Here is a 20,867-nt window from a genome sequence, read left to right as displayed (position 1 = left end):
AAGTACAGGCCATCCTTTTGGCCTTTGCACCAGTACAAGTAAGGAGAAGCCTGGAATACGCACCACCACAATCACACCTCCCTCCCTCCTCCCAAAATGGTGCACAGTTCTACCTGTGCCAAAGGTCGTACTTGGAAGGAAAACCTCAGATCCCTCACCTTAAAAATCCTGCAAAATCCAGCCCAGGTGTTACCCAGTTCTTCCAGGTTCTCAAGATGGACTGATGTGGGTTTGGTTCATGTCTTGCCCAGGCCAGGGAGAGTCTGAAGGTACTTCTGAGGATGTCACAGGGATAACTTGAAGGAAGAAAAAGAGGGAGTCCTGTTGATTTCAATGGTCATCTTTCAAAGCATTACCATGTGTCTGTCTTACAAGTGTTTCAAATGAGACCCCAGCACCTGCACTTTATTTTACCAGGCTTTTCCAGCCTGTAAGAGCAGACCACTGGAAAAAAATATATCAATAAAAGCTAAGCTTGAACTGCAGCCTCTAATAGAATGGGGTTTAGATTGAGCTGTTGAGTGTATGTAGGTTAGAACCATTGTATTGCTCTCACACAGCTCTGCTGTCAGCATTACAAGGTGCTTGCTGGGCTGACATTGGTGTTCTCCCTGCTAAGCCCTAGACTTGGGCACATATTACAGTTTTCCTTTTTTACTGGTCACACACCAGATCAGTCTCTGTGTGGACTAAGGGATGTCCCTGTTGACACCCATGAGTTTCGAGTGAAATTTCAGTGAAAGTTTAGCACAGCAATTTTGTGGGTACCTGACCAGCCTCTCAAGGAGCTATGCCTGAAGTGCCCTGGGTAAAACAGATATGAGTCCCAGGGCTCTCCCAGATTGCCTTAGGCCATTTTTCAACAACTACTCAGTATTGCCAAAACTGCTATTTGTTTTCTGATCTGTTTCCTGTTTAGAAAAACACCTCAAGCTCCCAGTGCCCTCCTATTCACTGACCAAGTGCTACACAGAGCACAGGAAGCAAACACTGGTTCAGATGATAGCATGTTTTTAACAAATTGCATATATCTTGGATATAAACAGTGACTATTTGTTGAAAAGTTGTTTACTATTTTCTTGTTTTGACTGTAGGTTGAAGGTTCAAAGGGATTAAATTTTACAACACCAAAAGCAGACTTTGCTGTGGTTTCTTAAGCAAAAGGGGAGTGTTAAGTACTGCAACACAAACAGGGAAGTAGTCCTCCACTTTGAATGGAAAAACTTTCCATTGTTAAATCCTAGCAAATGAAAGCAACCAGTTGCTACAGCCTCTCTATGCTGGGATTACATTAAGGGGCTTTGCCCAGGCAACATGATGAGGCTGCTGCCACCTCCAAATCCCAGCTATCCCCACATCCTGACCTCTGCCACATCCCAACCTCCATCAGTCCAGTTTGCCATGTGGCTGTCTCACATGCAGCAGGAAGAGCAGTGATCATCTTAGGTCTTTGATCCTCTTTTGAGGTTTCTTTAACAGCTCTTGAATATTTCAATTTGCCAGAGGGTTGGTACTTATGTTTTTAGGTGTTCCCTTGCTATAGGTCCCAACTCCATATGTATCCTGTGGTTTGACTCTGTCAGCTCTGATGTCTCACCACTGTGCTTCAGATTCCCCTCTCTCAGTGCCTGGAGGAACCTAATTGAAAATAGTTCCAAACCAGTTCTTATGTTACAGCAGCTCCAAGAGGCACAATAAGGACTGGGGCCTCCCTGCACGGGGGCTAGAGCAGGATCGCTGCATTTAGGAGCCTTTGACACAAGGACAGAGCCTGAGCACAGGCTACCTTAGCTGACCAGGGTCACCAGGGTGACAGGAGGACAACATTTGCCCAGTCTGCTCCTCTGGGCAGCTCATTTTGCACTGTACTTACAGGGGCAGCTGCCTTCAGTTCCAGCTGGAAGCACAGGCAGAGCGAGCTTGGGCTCTGCCCCAAACTGATGGTGCCCATGTACCTCTAGAGAGTGATGCAGGAAAATACAGCCCAAGTCTGGCTAGATTGGTGCATACATTATAGAATATCTGTTGTATGCATATTGCATATGATCATCACCACTTATTAAAACCTTCATCATGACTCGAGGTGCCATTGCTGGAAGCAGCCTCTTTCATCATCAGGGATGCTTTTGGGAGCATGCGGAGCCAGAGGGGGAGCAGCTTCTGGGGGCACACAGCTGCTGCCATCCTGTACAACGCTGTCTCGAGCTGGAACTACACCCAAGGTGGGCTTGGCCAGCCAGAGCAGGATTTCTGCCCCTGCCCCACTCCCACCATGGCTGTAGGCTGAGCAGAAATCCTCCGAGTGTCGTCAAAAGGCTCTGCCTCCTGAGCAGCTTCCCTGGCTCCTCGTGGGTCCAGGCGCTTGGCCAGAGTCACCATGCTGTGCAGAAGTCCCAGGAAGAGCTCAGGACCGCGTCTGGCCCCGAGGGAGCAGAGAGAATCACTTCACCCTGCTGCAAGGCTGAGGAGTGGCACGGCTAGGTGTGTGCTTTCCCACTGTGCGAGTGCCCTTCTGCAGTCTCTGTCAGGCACCAGGAGGGGAAGACAGTCTGCTGCCGTCTTTTTTTGGTCGTTAATATTGGGTGTGAGTTCCCCCAAGCCATACACCGAGCATCTGGCACTGCCATCCCCTGAATGCTGCCACTTCATCATCCTAAACCAGGGGATGTCATTAGCAATCTGCATGGCTGTGGCACTGCAAGGAACACTCATCCATCTGCTCCTCCCCAAGTACCTCCTTACCACCCCAGGAGTTAACATCTTGGGTGGCTGGAAACACTCTGTTGTCTTTCCAGCTGTTCAGATCAGCATCTCCTTTGTTACTCTGAGGTTTTGCTAAGGGTTTGCATTGTGTTAAGTTTCAGGAAGCACAAAGAAACTGAAGATCTTTGTATGCCAGGCTCCTGCCCTAAAGTACTTGGTCTCCGGGGAACAGAGGGCAGACAAAAGAGAAGAAAGAGGGTACAGTATCTGAGCAAAAGATCAAGCCAGTGAGAGAATATATTATTCATTAAGTATATCTCCAGAACAAGTAACAGAGGGAGTGCGGGAACAGAATTTACAATGGTCTTAGGTACAGTTGTAAAAAATTTATGTACTCATTTTTATCTCCTCTTTTTTGACATCTGTTTGCTTCACTTGGGATAGGACTAGGCCTAGACACCATTTTTGAAAATGAGTGTATTTATAAGTTCCCACTGTTTTCATTGTGCATGATGGGATGTGCATGCGATCCTGTGGCTACGTAGTGTCCGTGGGGAGAGCTGCAGAGGTCTGAATTTGATTCTAAAGCTGGTGGCACCTGGGGTCTTTCCTGAGACTTGTCTGTTAAATGGGCTCACAACGGAGACTGAGCTGCCCTGACCTGTGGTCATTTCTCTCTGGTGGCACAGATGCCAGAAATCCATCTGTATGCTGCCTTTCCCTACCTGCCAACTTTTCTCTTACTGCTACTTCTAATACTAGCCAAACCAGCTCAGAGGAGATCACAAGAAGACCTAAGATGTATATTCTCACTGTGGAGTTCCTGCTGACTTTTGAAGGGTGCCTCCTGTCCCCAGATTGCTGGAGGACTCATAAGATGCTGGGCTAAATGCACCAGAACAGGAAAGACCCAGGGAACAGCAGTTCAAGTCGAGGACCTGGGCCTCCAGCACAGAGACAATGATAACTAAGTGGCTATTGCCAAGGGCAATCCCCTCCCAGAAATACGCTTCAGTGCACATGCAGCTTTGGCTTCTGGCATCATTTACACCTGCTGAGCCTCCCCTTCCCATGCAAGCCTTGTCTTCAGGCCCTCATTTGGGAAAGGAAAGCAGTGAGGGGCTGGTGGCTGCAGGGCTGCTCTCTATTTCAAAGTGGGTGCTAAAACCCCTCTGCTCAAAACTGAGCAGGGAGACATCGAAACAAATCCTCTCAGGCTCGAGCCTCCGTAATCGCTCTTAACCCTCCTGACCACCCCAAGCAGAGGCAACTCTGCATTGTCACACAAAATTCAACTTATTCTCCAGTCTAATCTCTGTCTCTACAATATGATCCTGAGGTTTATTCTGATTATGACCCTTCATATCACACTCTAACAAATGGCCCCAGTTGCCAAGCTAAGTGATGAGATGCTTGTTGGTTATCAAATGAAAGCCAGAAGACACACTGCAGACAAAGGCATTGCTTGCTCGGTCCCACCCCCAGGATGCGGAGCATGGGCCACAAGGAAACACTCATGCAACTAATGTTGTGTCTCCTCTCTAAGAGGAGAAGACCTGCCTTTCTGCAAGAGTTTTGATGGAGAACTGTGCTCTATCAGGCAGGGTGGCAGATGCTCCATGACTTGGCAGCTGTGAGATGTGACCACAACGCTGTCTGGCCGTGAGGGTCTGAATATGAGATAGAGAAAATACCAAAGACCAAGTTTGGCTTTGGTATAAACAGAAAAAACCAAGATATATCACATGGCAAATCAATATAGTTGTTTGTTAATACAAATGCAATCAGGCACTTTTTTCCTTCCTGCCTAGATAAGACCCACCCTTCCCCCTCAGAATTGCAGCCAAAACATAATTCCCTCTCAGTGGCTAATGGCATTCATAAATTATGCTCAAGAGCCATTGTTCATTTAATCCTTTTTGCTGCTATTAGCTCTGGTCACTGATCTGTTGCTTCTCCAGTCCATGGCATTTTAATGACATAGCTAGAAAACAGCCAAACTCTTCAGCTTAGTGGTAAAAACTGGACACGTGTTACAAGGAGGAAGGGTGTCTACCATTAACTCAAGGGGAAAAAGTGTGGGAGAATTACAGGCCAGAGCTGATTGTTGTCTGGGGAAGGCAGAGAGGAACAGGCTGGAGAAAACTCATTGATTTTGGCCTGAGTTCAGGTCTTATGGAGATGATGAAGCTGTTGGCCCATGGCCTCAGGAATATGGTTCACTTCCAAGACAACCAGACTACAGCAAGCCTTTCAACCAGCCTAACCTGGTTTGCCAAGGAAATCATTGATGATAGTTGCTCCTCCTTTGAAGCTGCACTTGTTTCTTTAAGGGAACTTGACCTCTGTGCGTTCTTTCCTCTTCAGCACAGGGGGTTATACTGCATGGATCAGTATTATCAATGTGACATGCCATTACAGGAGATGCTGATGAGACTCCATCTGGAAGGCTGCAAACCACCCTAGTTATCTGTGCAGAGATGAATTACGCTCAGTGTAGATCAAGCCTAGAACAGAGGTTTTATCAGAGAAAAAGAGACCACAGAGTTTGGCACATCTAGTCACGCTCAGCTAAAGGCAAGGGAGCTTATGATTACCCTTGTGATGGTTGCACAGACAGCAAACCCCATGGAGGGTGAGCAGCAGCTTGCTCTGGTACAAACCAGACTGCACTGGCTGTGAACACATCTAGGCTGAAAGTTCAATGAAAGCTCCTAATGATCTGTGTGGGTCTGAGATAATCTGCCTGCCTCGGGAGCCAAGGGCAGAGTATCTACCTACCTTTGACACAGCTCTTGGTTAATTTGGGGGAAAGGACCACGAAGAGCAGCAGATGGGTTTGGTGGCTGATGATATTCCTCCCAGCTACCTGACCCTTTAAAAATGGGATCCCAGGAATTCAACATTGATGTTCATTTCCTTAGTAATTTTTACCATGGATTTTTAAAATTTTCCTCTGAGCCGCATTTTTGTTTTGGTTCATTGCTAACTTGAAACTGGACTTTCTTAAGCTCTCCTGAATTAAGCAGACTTTTTCCTTGGAATGCATTAGCTGGCTTCCTGGAGCTGCAGTGCATGCAGCCCTGCCCTTCGGGTCCCCCAGCTGTGCTGGTGACAACACTGTCACCAAAAGGGGCTGTGGCCTGCCCTCTGCTGCTGGGATGTGCTGCAGAAGCAGATGGGAGTAAGGTTGCCTGCAGTCGTGGCACAAGAGGTTTGGCTGTTCAAGTTGCTGGATAACAAATGGTACCCACCTCCTCCAAGGCAACAGGAAAAATGTGCTGGGCCAGATGTAACTGAGCCATGGCTTGGGATCAGGCTTTGGATCACCCTGCACGTAAAGTGGTGTCCTCCCAGGCTGAAGCAGGCTCAGTTCATGCTTTTCAGAGCTGCTGGCCTGTGTTGCTGCCTGATTCCAAGAGTGGCTTCTCTAAGAATGGAAATGAAAAGATATTAAGATTTTTAGTCCAGAAATCTTTGTGGCACAAGCCACAGTTGTGCAGCTGGTAATTACCACCACCCAGGGGAGCCCAGGAAGATGCCATTCTTTTTTCTAATTGCTACAAAGCCTTTGAATCTGATTAATTCTTTCCTTAATGCATTTCCTTGTAATTTGTATTTGTGAAAATGCTAATGGTAAATTAGGCAATCTTTCCTGTGAAAAATACATTCTGCACTCTCCATAGGCTTAGTCTCTGGTGGCATCTGTGCATTTCTCATCACCCATCCAGGAGATGTTTTCAGAGCCAGGTGCTGATCCTGTCTGTCCTTTCTTTCAATTCAAAGATGTTGCTTGGAGCAGAACTGACAGGTACATGCAACATGATGAAAGTGTTGTCCATTTCTTTGTGCTGCAATGGTCTGGGTCAAAACAGGCTAAAATACATTTGCTACCTGCAGCTGTTTTATTTCCTTTGAAATTATGTGTATTATTCCAGCCAGAGAAGTCAGACCTCGAAGGGGTCAAGGGCACCACAGCCTCCTACAGTAATGGCACAGGTTGGCCTGATAGGGTGAGTGGGATCTCTTACCAGGATTTGAGCACTGGCTGCTGTGTCATTATCTCATGTCACATTGCAAGGCCCTCAGATGAGTGTTGGGGGTGAGGTATAATAATAAAAAATATGTTTCTCCTCAAAAACACAAGTCCTAGCATCAGTAAGCAGAAAAATATTTAGTGTGAAGTCAGAATTACCCTGCCTGTCACTGTCCCTATCCCAGCTTTGCTCAGAGAGGCCAGGCTGCTCCCACTAGGAATACAGTTTGCAAGGTGATCTAACTGCATTGCTGGGCACCATTTCAAACTAAAGATGGAGTGTAAGTGAGGGTGAGTAGATGGTCTGTAATGGCCTCTGTGTACACCTGGGTCCTATGAACTAAGAGAGTTGATGTGCACTGAAAAATGACCATTCCCACCAGAGCCAAAGGGGTGGCATCAGAAAACTTGTTCCGAGAACTGCTTTGCTTTTTGCCTGGAGGAGGGAGGAAAAAAGAGGGAGACAGAGGAGCCTGAGGGGTAGGTACACATGGGAGTCATGGCCTAGCCCCATGGAGGAAGGGCAGGACCCTAATGGAGCAGGGGAGTGGCTATTCCTGCAAGTTCCCTCCTTCCCAGAACCCTGCTTGCACTTTGCTTGCTGGTGCTTTCCCAATCGAAGGCTATTGGGAATTACTGCAAGACTATCAGATACAATAAATCCATATTCTGGCTCTTAGAGTGGCTTCCAGGGTTTAGAGGCTTTTTACCCAAGCCTTGCTATTTATTAGAAAGCTCTCCCATGGCCTCTTCTCTCCTTTTTGGCAACAGAATTCAGCATTAAATTAATCGAGCTCATTCGTCTCAGCTCGATGATGATAACAAGATGCCGATTTTAAGAGCAAGATCCTGGATGGGTGTTTGTGCTTCAGAGAGACAATGCCCTCTAGTGACTAGAAGGCAGGCTGTGTAAAAATACTAAAAACGTCATGAGTTTTGTACGCTTTTATATGGCAGAGCAACACCTTCAATTGAAATTTCTGGCAGACAGAGCGATGCTGACTGTGGTGAGGGCTGAGAATGCAAGAAATACTCATAAAAGCAATGAAAAAGAGAAGGAGAGAAAACGCTCATCACATTCCTTCCAGGTGTGCTGAACAAAGAACTTCTGATTAAACCTGTTGCAAGAAAGTCTGTATTTGTCCAGATGGTCACTTTTAAAAAAGAAACATTATAAATATGAAACTTATTGTGTAGCCAAAACACAATGTGGTATCTCTTTTTGGAGGAAAGTCTCGGGATGAGGCCATGATTTTGCAGTCAAGTTTGGTATATGAGTGAAAAGCTATTTGCAGAAAGTTTACTGGAGTAAGAAATGCGATAAATATATTTGGCAAGTTTGTTTTTTTTTAATAAGAGACCTCCTGAACAACTCGCCCACAATCACAAAAAACTGCCTCACACCAAAACCCCACATGCCCAAGCAGACTTGCACGAGATGATGGAAGATAGTATCTCAAAGATGTCTCTGAAAGGAATTAATTCTTGCATTCAACCGCTTCCCTGAACATGTTAGTCCTTTCCTCAAAGCCTTTTCCCTTTGCCAGTGGCCAGCTGTGTCACATCTTGCTGTCCAGGAGAAAAAGCTGTGGGACTGTTCCTGTGTCTTTGTGGTCAATAGTAATGTACCTTCCACGTCTCAGTGGTGACAAGGATACTTCCTGCAGCAGCATTTGCTTGTGTAAACAAGAAGAAAATCGAGCAAAAACTGATGAGACTTGGCTCAAAGCAGGGGTCCATCATTCTGTTCTTATTTCCTGGCTTTGCTGAGTTATTCCTGGCTGTAAGAGGCTGCCACTCTGGCAGAGCAGCGGAACATTCCACGTCACGGCTGTGCAGCACACGGTGCATGCCCATGGTGACCCTTCACAGCAGGCTGCGAACCCCAGCAGCTGAGGACTCTGATACACAGCCACATCCAAGTTAAGGTATCACCACCAAAACATTTTTTTTTTCACCCAGCCATAAAGGGAGATAAATTCTTCAAAAGCCACAACTAAATCCCCAAAGTACCATACATCTGAGCAGTAAAATATCAAATTTGGGACTAACAGCTCTGAATGTTTTGCACTGTCCTCAGTTTGAACTGTTTTTGCTCTCCTCTAACTTCAGAAGCCAGCCCTTCAACCACAAGACAAAACCAAGATGAAACAGGAGACACTACTTCATAGCCACAGCTGCCTGACTCTGCCTGGCAGATTGGCATCTTCTTGCGCTTTACTGAGACAGCTCAGCTCACAGGAAACAGGAAAGCCAAACTTGAACAGGAGGTGTCATCATGAAACTGACACTTGTGTCCCATTTAGGGAGAACAAAGGTTTAGCAAGAGAAGTCAATTGTTCAAAACTGTTCCACACAACGCAGTTACCCATGTGGAAAGGCGACTTGGAGAGTCGATTCCGAGGATCTCAGCAAAGAGGGTGCCAGTTGACGTGGTTGGATCAGGTCTGTACATGGTGAGATCTGATGAAGGAGACACAGGACCATACAGCCGGGATCCTTCCTGACCCATATCTACTCAGCTCAAAAGCTGTAGCAGCCAGCCTGCTCCAGAGGCAGAGGCTGTGCTGGAGACGCGTGGCTGTACCGCAATCTGCCTCGGCGGGGAGACGCCGCACCGCGGATGCGCTTCGTGCGGCTCCCCGCAGCGCCGGATGCCAATCCCACCTCTGCCAGCCCCCTTGGCAAAGGACTTACTTTCCTGCACAGATGTGGCAAAAATACACCCACCAAACCAAACCCCAAATCCCCCCTATCTTGGGTTAGTCTCAGTAATTTAGTCTCAGTAATTTAATAACATTAAACCCGGAATTCTCTATATTATTTCTAAAGCTCTGTTCTTTTGAAATACTAAAATCCATTTTCTTTTGAAACATCCACAAAATTAAAAGCACTGGTGGCCTTGGAGCTAAGAGCCTTTGAAAAATATTCTCCTTCTGCACTGCACCCAAAAATACGTGGGTGCTAACAACTAGAGAAAGACCTGCTCCTCGTCCAGCGTGCTGGATAGAGCCAGGGGTGGGAGTGAAATCTGCCCTGCCAAAGCCCCCTAACTGTATAGCATTAACACAACTGGCAAAGGCAAACACCAAAAAGACATACTTGAAGCAATTGGAAGAAAAATGTAAGTGGAGGAGAGAAAAATGAATGGGCAAAACCCACTGTTCCTCTTCTTGCTTCCTTTGAGCTCTTCAACAGTAGCAGTATGGTTAAATTCCTACTGGGTCCTACCGGAGCAGGATCTCACTCAATTGAATTTCCTCTGAGAAAGCTTCCAGCCTCAGAACACCTCAGAAATGCTCCTCTGCCCCTCTGCAGAGCTGGCCTGTGAGCTAAGCAGGCAATTAAACCTGCTGTCCTTGTGAGAAAGGCGACGGCAACAATACACGCGCCCGGTTACAGAGGCAGCAGAGCGAGACTCCTTTGCGCTGCCTTTCAGCTTAGGCGCCACAAGACTGGAGACACAGAACAAGGCAGTTGCCTGCTCTGACTGACACACAAAGTTGGGTTTCACTGGCTGCGGCTTCCAGGCAGACTGTCACTGTTGAAAGCAAATTAGATCAGCTGGGCATCAAGTGAGACCTCCCATCAGTTTTCACAGCCCACCGCTGCCAGCTCGACACTTCTCTTTCGCGCTGCATGTGCCAACTGTCTCACAGAGCCAGCTGCAACATCTACTGGAAGGACACAGAGAGCAGCCACAGGTGGGGAGTGGAGCTGCGGGATTGACTCAGGGTTGGGGCGAGACCTTTGCCTGCCTTAGTCCAGGCAGAAAACGGGGTTCTCCAAGAAGACTGCGAGCTTGCTGGCCACCAGGTCCAGGTCACTGGTGTTGGCATATTTGAGCAGGTTGGTGTTCTTGAGAAAGTAATGCTTGAGGAAGTGTTGGCTTACGCACTTGTGCAGCTTCTGTACCAGCCTCAGAAAGGCTTCAGAGAAGCAGCGCCAATCCTTGGTGCGTGGGTATTTTTCACACGTCCAGAATAGCACTGTCTGCAAGAAGCAGATGGGAGAGAAGATGTGTTAGAGGTTCTGTCGAGGGCTCACACAGCTTACAAAGGCACTTTTAGTGCTGGTGAATGGTTGACAGCCTTGGAAAACACAGAGACTCGCGCTGCTACCTCCCTGTGTTAACGTTTCAGTGGAGGGATCCCAGCTAAGGTCTCCTCTGGGGACCACGAAGAGCAGCTCGGAGGTGCCTGGTTAGGATCTCTTCCCCAGAGGAACCACTCTCCCCTGACTGAGCCAGGAGCCCAAGGAAAATGATCTTGTTAAAATAATCTTGGCCTATTTGCCATCCTCCAGCAGGAGCCTCTGTAGAAATGTCAGGCGTTTTAGGCTGTAGAAAATGGCCTATAATACAAGGGTAGAAGCCAGTAGATGCAAGGAGGGACAGAACATAATGAGATTAATATAATTGTTTGTTACCTTCAGCTGTATTTGTGCTGAAGATACACAAAGATCCGCATCCTAAACAGACTGAGATTCCAAGAAGCTATTGCAGGTGCAAGGATTGCTTTCTGGTCAAATGCTGCCTGTTTTTTTCTGACACATGATACTTACTGCATGTCTTATGTTCTATTCCTCCAAAACTATTTTATGCAATTTAACATTTGAGAAATACATAGTTAAAATAGCAAAATGCATATGATTATTGTTCTTACAGTATTTTTTTTTACACTGCCCATGTTGCATTTTCTCAGACTTTCCCATGACTGTGAGGAATTTTCTCAAGGAACTTGGACCTACTGTATGAAAAAGGCCATACTGAATGCCTTGGTCAGCCTGAAATAACTTTTTAAAGTACAAAATCACCTATCTTGTGTTCAGTAATTCTGCTAAGTCCCTTAACTGTCCTCTGAATCCCAATTTTATTTTGCAAATTCAGCTACCCAAAAAGAGACTCACAGACATTCTGAGAGGTGGCAGAACTTCAACTTGTTCTTCAACTTGTCTGTTTCTACACAGGTAGAATTTAGTCTACAGTTGTACTGCTGACAAATTTCTCCTCAAACAGTTTTTTAAATGTGAAATTTTTTTTTGTTCACAGCTGCAATAACCACAAAGCCTTTTCTTAAATGCCACCAGGGAACAAAGACATAGCAAGGAATTCAAGCTATAACTCTCTGAGAGCTGCTCCTCGAAGACTTGCAGAGCAGTTACATTCTGACATACTACAACTACTTCAGCAGGCAGCAGTTGCAATGAAGTTTCTGGAGGCAAGGAAAACTGCTCTGCTTTTTCAGTCAGGTGCCCAAACAAGTGATCTATCCCCAGCATTTATGTCCCTCACTGCCAGCTTTCTACCAACAGCGTAGAGCTGGCTTCCAGAATGTACCTAGATCCTGTTGAAATTCCAGATCTCAAACTTCATTCCTATGCAGGTAAGCAAAAGAAGGGCAGTTACATGGTCCTCTCTGGCTTTCAGAGCTTCTGGGATGCAGATTTCCGCAGTCATAGAGGGTCTTGTTTAATCCTAATTATTGGATACCTCTGATGGGGAACCTGAGAATGTGAAGAAACCTAACACTAAGCCTCTGCTCAACTGCTGGTTTATCCACTGACTGTTTCTCTCATTTTTCTTTTCTTTTTAATGTGAGTAAATTTGAAAAGTTCTTTCTGTCTCGTAAACCAATCCTCTTGTGTCATAAAAGCCAGAAGTACAGTTATAGTAAAGAACTGAAGAGCTTCTAAATAGTTTCTTACTTTGATCCATGCCATAGCACTTCTTGCACATCTGCTCCTTGAGCCAGGGAAAAACATTATTCCTAATGGTTAAATGGTTTTCCACTTTGTCTTATATATGACAGTTTTCCCACCAGGTTGTTCTTACAGGCACTGAGGAGTTTTGCATTCAGCTAAGCTATAATCAGCCTCATCAATTTTTTTATTACTCCATCTTGACTTAGAGTAGTGCCATGACTGTAACAGGATTTGATTGTAGTCACCAGCTTTTTCTTTGGGAGAAATCTTAGCATTGCATCTGGTTTTGGAAACCAAAAGATCAGTAACTGCTGTAGGAACCTAATGGCTTGAGGCTTCAAGGTGGGAAAAATACTGCCTCTCCCTGGCAACTCCAAGAGGATGAAAACAGGATTTTTAATCTATAATCTAACAAATGGTGCCGCCTGTGGCCCACTGGTGTCTGCAGCTGTCAGATGTGGGGACACAGTCATAGCAGAGTCTTCTCCCTCTTCTTCACAAATCTCATTTGAAGCCACCTTGAACTCTGAAATAGGTGCAGGGAGGATGCCACCACCCCTTTAACACTTTCTTCCCTTCCTACCCCCGGTGAAACACCAGCAGAACTGTAGTTTGCACCTAATTCATTTACAATGCTTACCTGAGACAGCTTTGTTTGGTGCATATCCACAAAGGAAAAAAGCACCATCTTCCACCAGAAAGACAGATGGATATAGATGGCTGGGATAGCCAAGAAGCAGGACATAAGGGTGCAAGCACAGACAACAGTACAATGTGAAGTCAAAACAGGGCAGGAGCCTCTACTCTATTTATGTTGCTGCAATCATAATGTTCCTACGGGCCTTAGTTTCTTATTGAAGTTTGGAACACATATTTAGTGAACTCCTTGCCACCAAAAAGCAATGAAAAGGTACAGCAGTTTTGACAGCTACCTTAGAAGTTACACAGATGCTACGCTGATTTACACCACAACATTCTGACGTTGCTGGATGGAAGCCACTGCAACAGATCCCGCGACTGTATGTTGGTATCAGGGCGATGCCTACCTGAAGGTGATAAGCTGTGATGACAGGCTTATTTCCAGCACACCAGACATCTTCCTTCATCTGCCTCATGACCCTGAAGCACTTCATGCGACAACCACCATCTTCATCAAGTCCCTCCATGAGGATGTGCTCAGCACGGGAGAAGCACAGCTGCCAGTGGTAATTAGAGCGGGCCAGGAGGTCGAAACCCAGCGACTGTGAACAATGGGGGAAGTGTGACAGCAGATCAGAGGCAAACTTCCCCCAGCAATGCAGAGGGAGGTTACAAAAGCATGTGTGACATCTCTCAAGGCCTTTTCTAAACAGGGTTAGCAGAGGCAGCAAACATGAGGCGTGCTCCCATCTTAATTCCTAGCTGAATAAACACGCTTTTCGCATTGTTTCCCTGTGTGCTGGTATCAGTTACCGCAGGGACATCCTGTTCTAGAGCCATCAGGCACAGTACCAGCAGTGCCACTAAAGCAGAGGTGCAGCTCTGCAGGCACTGTGCTGTGGAGCAGGAGGTGTTGCATTAGAGGGGAGCAGGACTGGAAGGTGGAATGGGACCTGCAGGAACATGGCAGCTGGGGCTGACCTGAAGTGCCAGAATCCAGCCTTGAGTGTTGTAGGGAAAGATGGGATTGAGCTGGAGGGAAAACTGCAAGACAGCAGCCCATTTGCTGAACTCTTATGTGAGGCAGAGCAAGAATGATGCACGTCAGAGCTGCGTGATGCAGGCAGAACTGTTTGCTAGAGAGTCACGCAATAAAAAGTTAGCTCAGATTTTTTCTATAGAATTCACCACTGTAAGGGGGGAAAACAAAATCCAAAAAAAAAAATCTGACAGCATATTTTGAAACATCTCTCTTTAGAGAGTACATCTTCTAACCCTACTGCCACCACCATGCAGCTCTTCCTTTGGGAAAACCCTCTCAGACACCTAAGAGGTAAATTCCATCCCAGAGTTAAGGAAGGGTGTTTTTCACGCTGTTTACCTTGATGCATTGCACTTTTTCCTGAGAAGGCCAACGCTTAAGGCAACGAGGCCACCGGGCTTTCTCGGGCCAGCAAGTTGGAATCTCCACAGCAGGGACCAGCTCCACCTCAACCTGGGATTCTGATGTCTCCACAGCCACCCGAACCACTGAGCTGAAGCTCTCCAGCACTGTCACTTTACCTGTGAAAGAAGAAGAAAAGAAAATATAGAATAAAAAAGTCCTTTTCCATAAGCCAAGCAAGAGGTTGTCTAGGATGTTGCATTTCTATTGGTCTGTCTTAACACCTTCTTTTCAATAACACATGAAGAATATAAGAAAAACCCGAATCTATACAAGTCCATCCTGGGGAATGAGAACAGGAAGATGAAAGAACAAAGTTCTTAACTTTACATTCAATTATCATGGTTTTTTTTTTTTCCTTTTTCTTTGTGGGTCCTCTTAAACCGTAGGAGCAGCTTTAAAAAATAAAGCTAGACAAGTGGTGCAACCTCACATTTCTAATGGCACACTATAAGGAGATCACTGCGGATTGGAGAGCAGATGAACCACTTCCTATCAAAAGATGTCCTTCTTCCTTCAGAGAACCTGAGATCAGACTCTTGCCAGATCACACTTACCATTGCCAGTCATTCAGTGTCACCCTGGTTTTTCTGAGTTTTTTAAAGCCTTTTGATTGTTTGTAAAATGGAGTCAGACTTTTTAGCTACTGTACAATATTAGGAGCAGTTTTCACTTTTTCTCACACATGTAACATAAACAAATCCTTTGTTTTTCATTCTCTGTCCTTTGTTTACATATTTCTAACCTGAAAACAATTGTAACTGACAGTTGGTCTGGCCATTCGGCTGAGGGGTGAAAACTCCAGAAGCCAATCCACAGCCAGACCCACAAATGTATAAAAAGTAAGAAATAAACAGGCAGAGGGGCTCTCCGCCTTGTTCTCCACCTTGGCTCAGCCTTGAACTGGCTCGGAGGAACTCTCTGCCCTGCGAAGATCTCTTGACTCCGTGTGATTCCTTTGTGTATCCCAGTCACAATTCAGAATGTGCTGTGGGGTGTCTGTAAGGTTTGTTTCTGGAGATGCACTTGCACAGAAGACAATACCAGAATTTACAGTATGTTGTGCAGAGCAGTCACGCAGAAAAGGCTGACTGCTACATCACTGCAAGTGTTGAGTGTTAGGAAGAGTTAGTTCCAAGGTGATTTGGAGTAAAGAAGTTTCCTCAGTGTGAAAGAAGAGTGGCTCATCTCCAGGAACAACACGATTTAAGAGTACAGAAAGGAAAGAAAGCTGCAGCTAATGGACTTTGTGGGATGTTTCTTTTTGGTGCAGTTGAGCTTATGGAAGAAGTTTCTGTCCCAGTCACTCTGGCAGGATCAGCTCTGCCATCTGAGCCAATTACATGTTCATCCTCTAACCCACTGAAGTGAAAGCCTGAGCAGATGAACACATGCAGTTTAATGAGCAGTGTGTTATCCCACCTCATTTTGATTAGCATGGGCTAAGGAGCAATGCATGGCACGAATAACCTTGCAAAGAGTAGAGTCCATCCCAACCAGAACATCTATGTGCTATTTCCCTGCTGAGCCAAGCCTCACATCAAAACAGGAACTGTTTTCCCAAGCTCCCAATAAGGACCCCTAGCAGCTGAAAAGTGTTAGAGCAACAGCTGTGTCAGTATGTAAATATATTCGTGGCATTTCCAAAAGCATTGCAATGCTTATACCTATTTTTCCACTTAGGAAAAGTGAGACACCTCAAAAACTGATTTTGCTAGTGCTGAAAGAATTAACAGGGAAGCAGAGAAATCAGTGAAGTTTTTCTGTAACTTCAGCCATACTGTGGGATGAAGGAAGTCCATCCTTCACAAAAACAAACAAAAATGGTAATTGCTTCTCCTGACTTCATCTTAGCTCATCTCCTCCCAGTGGACCTTACAAAAAAGGCATCAGAATCATCAACCCAAACATCACTCACTGGGGTCCTTGCAAGTACCGTTCCTGCAACACTCAACTTTTACTCAAAAACTTGATGTGACTGCTGCCCAACACAATAACTTTCACATAAGTAAAGCCTCAGAAGCAAGCCCATTCCAGCTGGTCTTTCTTGTGAGCCTCGATGGTGAAATTTCATTCCTATCCACCTTTCCATTCCTATGATAACAAGTATTTCCTGAAAAAAAATGCCATTATCTAGCAGAGCTTAAACTTTAACACCTTTTTTTTTGCCTTCTGTGACTACAATTGAGAGTGCAATCAGATGAGTGGAAATAGCTTCTATTGCTCTGAAATACAGAAGACTTATTAGGCTATTGATGAGTAAAGTCATTCTGGAAACATGCTAGGGAAGAGCCACCACAGGAGTAGCCTGGACACTGGGGAAAAGAGCACTCGTCAAACATATTTTGTTTCAGTAGAAGTCCTTCTACTTAGTTCCCACCATCCCATGCTGGAAAGCCATGGGCAGCCATGGGCAGCCACGGTTTCCCCAGAGCATCATGTGCCCTAGAAATATCTTCAAACACGTTCTCCTCACACTTAGGCATCTTTCTGGTATCCAATTTTCCCATACTACCTTCCTTGATAATCCAAATATATTGCAGGTGCTGCAGTAAAGATTTTTTTCCACCAAATTCATAAATGTTCTAAAAATCTGGGCTGCCTCTTAGTTGAACTGCGAGGGTGATGTTGCTGGAGACCCTACCCAAATTCCTAAGAAAGAAGGAACATCCTGGATTCACAGAGCCCAAGAACTACTGAATTCTATCTTCAGTGCAGGTCTGTGTATGTCACTGCAATCGCTTGAAGGCTTCCTGGTTTTGGACGGTTTTGCTCAGCTGCTGACCACGCAAGCCAAACACTTTGTGTGTGTGATGGTTTCCCTTACACCTGTCCCCACCAAACTCACTGGAGAGGTTACAGGAGACAATCGACTTCTCCACCAGCTCCCGGAAGACGATAAGGACCTTGGCTGGAACCAGATCACCTTCGATGTTCACATCCTCTTCATGCCACTGCTGAAGGCTTTTTGAGAACTGCTCCACCTCCAGCCACTGATGCAATTCCTCAGGGTCCCTCACGGAGGAGAGGAGCTTGGCTCCATGCACGGTGTAATAGCGCCAGTGCCGTACCTGGCATTCCCTGTAACCGGTCAGGCCGCGCAGAGGAACTGTGATCAGGAACTGGCTGGGTGCTAAGACCTAGGAGAGTTCAGAGAGATTGAGAGAGGAGACAAGGGCAGATCCATGAGCTAAAGTAAGGAAAACAGGGTTGAGGAAGAACTAGGTGCAACTGGGGGCTTTGAAAAGAAGGAAAAACCATGATATGATGGGACTAACTGAACACAGCCAGGACCTGTCTAAGGATTACCTTGGAGGCATGCAGACTAAAAGGAAATTGTCTTAGAAGGCCCCTGATGTGAAGCACTTAGAAGGTAAGAGCTCCCTGGCTGATTTGCCACACCTGCCATGCTTTCTGCCTTTTCTTGTTATTTCTAGTATGCAATTGCATGACATGTAATAACCAGCAGCTTCCAAGGAGCAGGAGGGCATAAGAGAATATGTTTTGAGATCCAGCCAAGGGAAACCCAAATAGTGCTAGTCATTATCTTGGAATTGTTACTTGAGATAAGCCCAGAGTCCAATACTAGTAATAACTATGGCAAAATGTGCACCTTTCTGATCCCTTTCAAAGTCCACTACAGACATCAGCAAAACAAGGCTATGGCCCATTAATTGTACAAGTGCTTCACTCTGACTGGCCTCTAAAGGGGCAGACACATAAGGCAAGTGACATGCCTGATCCTACAGAGGCAGTATCACTCTCAGAAATAAGTCTAGGTCTTGGCCAGCTGTAATGTATGGAGCTGCATCTCCTGATGAGGGTGACAGAAACAGTGTAAGGATGGAGGCAGCAACTAATGGACAAGGAAGCCTTAAACAGACTTGTTTGCAAGCCAGTTAATTTGCCTCACTTGGGGAATAACCATATTCCAATAAAAACCAGTTCTGAGACCGTATTTGCAAGGAAAGAATAAGGTATATCACAAATACCACAAAACATCATCTGTCTGGCCCAGGGCATAGCCAGACATGTCCAAGTGCTACCTTGGAAGCATCTGGTAGTTTTGGCTCCAGAAGGGGTGTTCAAATTCCTTCAGATTTTTACCATGTTGGCTCACGAGCTTTTCAAGTCCACTTGCTACCAAGCCTAACTTACACTGGCATAAGTAAGGTGAAGCTGCTGCATGAGCAGGATGTGAAGTGACAGCCACTGCTGCGAGGTGGTTACACCCACGGTGAACGAACCACGCTTGTCACTCTCCTGTAATAATCCAAAACACTCTGGTAGCCTTCCTCAGCTCAGCTGATTTAAAGTATTACCACAGAGGTGCCAGAGCCCTGAGGGCACTAACAGGCTTTATTGTCCCTAAGCAGCCTTTCTGGGACTTCTACCCACACCTTCTGCCCATGGGTCTGGGACCCCCATTTCAGGTTAGCCCTGGGCTCCAGTGAGTGGGGGAGTGGCTTGACCTCAGACCTCACTTAGCAGCTGACTTTCCTGATGATCCAGACCCTTGGCTGACCCAGCTGCCCTCCTTGTGTCTGTCTCACTCAGGGACCATAGGGCAGGGCCTGCCTTGCTGCGCTCACCTCCTGTCTCTCTCTTTCTCTCACAGGGAGCAGCTGGTCTTCTCTGCACCCTGGCAAGAGATTTGGAAAACAAAAGATGGCCAGCCAGAAGCACAGAAACAGCAAAGAAAACCCCAGGAAGCTGCTCTTTTGTCAAACATAAACCATAAAGGCAGGAGGATGCTGAAAGGATGACATTGCAGATCAAGCTGACCTGCACACATCAGGTTTGCTGGAGCTGAGAAATCCTGTGGGCAGCTAAACAGAGTAGTAGGCTCCATAAGGAAAAAATACAATGGCCATCATGCAGTTACTGCTCCTTTCACTGCCTCAGCCACATTTGTAGGTAAACAACCATTCCCCCATAACAAAATGCTGTTTTGTATGCACTGGCACCCAATAGATTGTAAAGGGAAGAGCTGCACGTTATCTGAGTGCCTGCAAATACAAGTCACAAGCATCCTCCGCCTGGGACTTACCAGAAAACAACAGAATACACAAGGCTGGGAACAGCACTGTAAAGCTGGGCAGTTGGTGTCCTCTTGGCCTAAACAAATCCCAGTCCCACACCTGTGCTCTGTCACACAATGGTCTCACATGCAGAAAGCCCTGGCTTGAGCAAGAGTCTCCAGTTCTGGGGGGTATATAACTTGTGGCCAGTTCTGCTGTATTAAAATCCTGTCTAGAGTATGCTGGGCAAATTAAATACAACCTCATTCTCGTGAACCTGGCCAGGCTGTCCAGGGAGGCAGAAACATTAGGTTAGAAAGAAAATAATTATGCTTTTAAAAAAAAAAAAGAAAAAGGTCATGGAAGGCACGGAAGGATCAGTTTGGTAGGTGAAGTTGTCTGGAGAAGAAGGTGTGCAAGGAGGAAGCAAGCACAGGGATTGTCAGGCACCAGGAAGGCTTTGTACCTGGATGGATGGGTGGAATGGGCGCTTCCTCCGAAGCATAGCTGACCACTTGGCCAGTAAAGCTGGCTGATCCTGAGAGAAGCAGAAAGGAAGGCAAGAAGTACACAGAACAGAGAGAAAGGCATGTGCTAGGTCATTCTTACACAGAGCAAAGCTGCAAGCTTCCTTGGATGCTTGGAGTTTGTTAAAGGAAAATCCCCCCATTGCCCCCACCTTGATTAAACCCTTGGCAATGCCACAGGGCAGCGCAGTACCAGTGATTAGTCTGGACCTCTTCATTATAATCTTACTGAAGCTTCCACAGCTTTTACATCAGCCCTGCACAGTTGACAGCTCCAAAAATGGTGGGCCACAACAACAACAACAGAATTTAGAACTTTTAAAAATTAACTAATCATTTTTTTTATCTGAATTTTAATTCAGGTTTTTCATTAAAGCTTGACTTTTTGCTGTGTGGGTCACAGGAAAACACTGAATACCTAAAGACTTCTATTAACTGTTTTCCACTCAACCCTTCATATTTAGAAGGGAGCTTGACACTTCTCAACAAATCTAGATTGCACACCATGTTAAATTGATTCCTTTTAGCCAGAAGCTGAAAGTTCTGAAAAATCACTTAGATTTAACTGACAGAAAAAAAGAGTTGCAAAATTAAACACAGAATAATGAATACATTGACTTTCCCTGGACACAAGTCTCCCCTGCGTTGAAGTATGTCAGCAACAGTATTAAAGTTTCCAATTTTTGGAAGTAGACAGCCCAAACCAAAATAATTTCTCACCAACCCATTCTTTGCTGCCCAATATGTACAGGACAGTTAGTCAGGTCTTCCTAGTGTTAATTCCACAGATTTGT

At 45.8% G+C, this 20,867-nt stretch overlaps 1 protein-coding gene across 4 annotated transcripts in view; it reads right to left on the bottom strand.

Annotated features, from left to right (window-relative positions):
* Positions 1–5,796: 5,796 nt before the first annotated feature.
* The window catches only part of MAB21L3 (mab-21 like 3), a 36,433-nt gene continuing 21,362 nt past the window's right edge, over positions 5,797–20,867 (bottom strand). Inside the window, exons 4-9 of one of the 4 annotated variants that reach the window (XR_009207558.1) lie at positions 20,013–20,084; positions 17,374–17,665; positions 14,463–14,644; positions 13,489–13,683; positions 9,842–10,732; positions 5,797–6,133 (exon numbers count right to left, since the gene is read on the bottom strand). Coding sequence is in view for 2 of the 4 variants with exons in the window: in XM_058419376.1 (XP_058275359.1) it covers positions 10,499–10,732; positions 13,489–13,683; positions 14,463–14,644; positions 17,374–17,665; positions 20,013–20,084 (975 nt within the window). In the remaining 2 variants the exon portion in view is untranslated. Of the gene's footprint in view, positions 6,134–6,171; positions 10,733–13,488; positions 13,684–14,462; positions 14,645–17,373; positions 17,666–20,012; positions 20,085–20,867 lie in introns of those variants that run through there. The other 3 variants (XR_009207557.1, XM_058419376.1, XM_058419377.1) reach the window with 3 other exon arrangements.

Source organism: Hirundo rustica, chromosome 2 (assembly GCF_015227805.2).
Source record: "Hirundo rustica isolate bHirRus1 chromosome 2, bHirRus1.pri.v3, whole genome shotgun sequence".
Taxonomy (NCBI): domain Eukaryota; kingdom Metazoa; phylum Chordata; class Aves; order Passeriformes; family Hirundinidae; genus Hirundo; species Hirundo rustica.
This window is presented reverse-complemented; position numbering and strand designations above follow the sequence as displayed.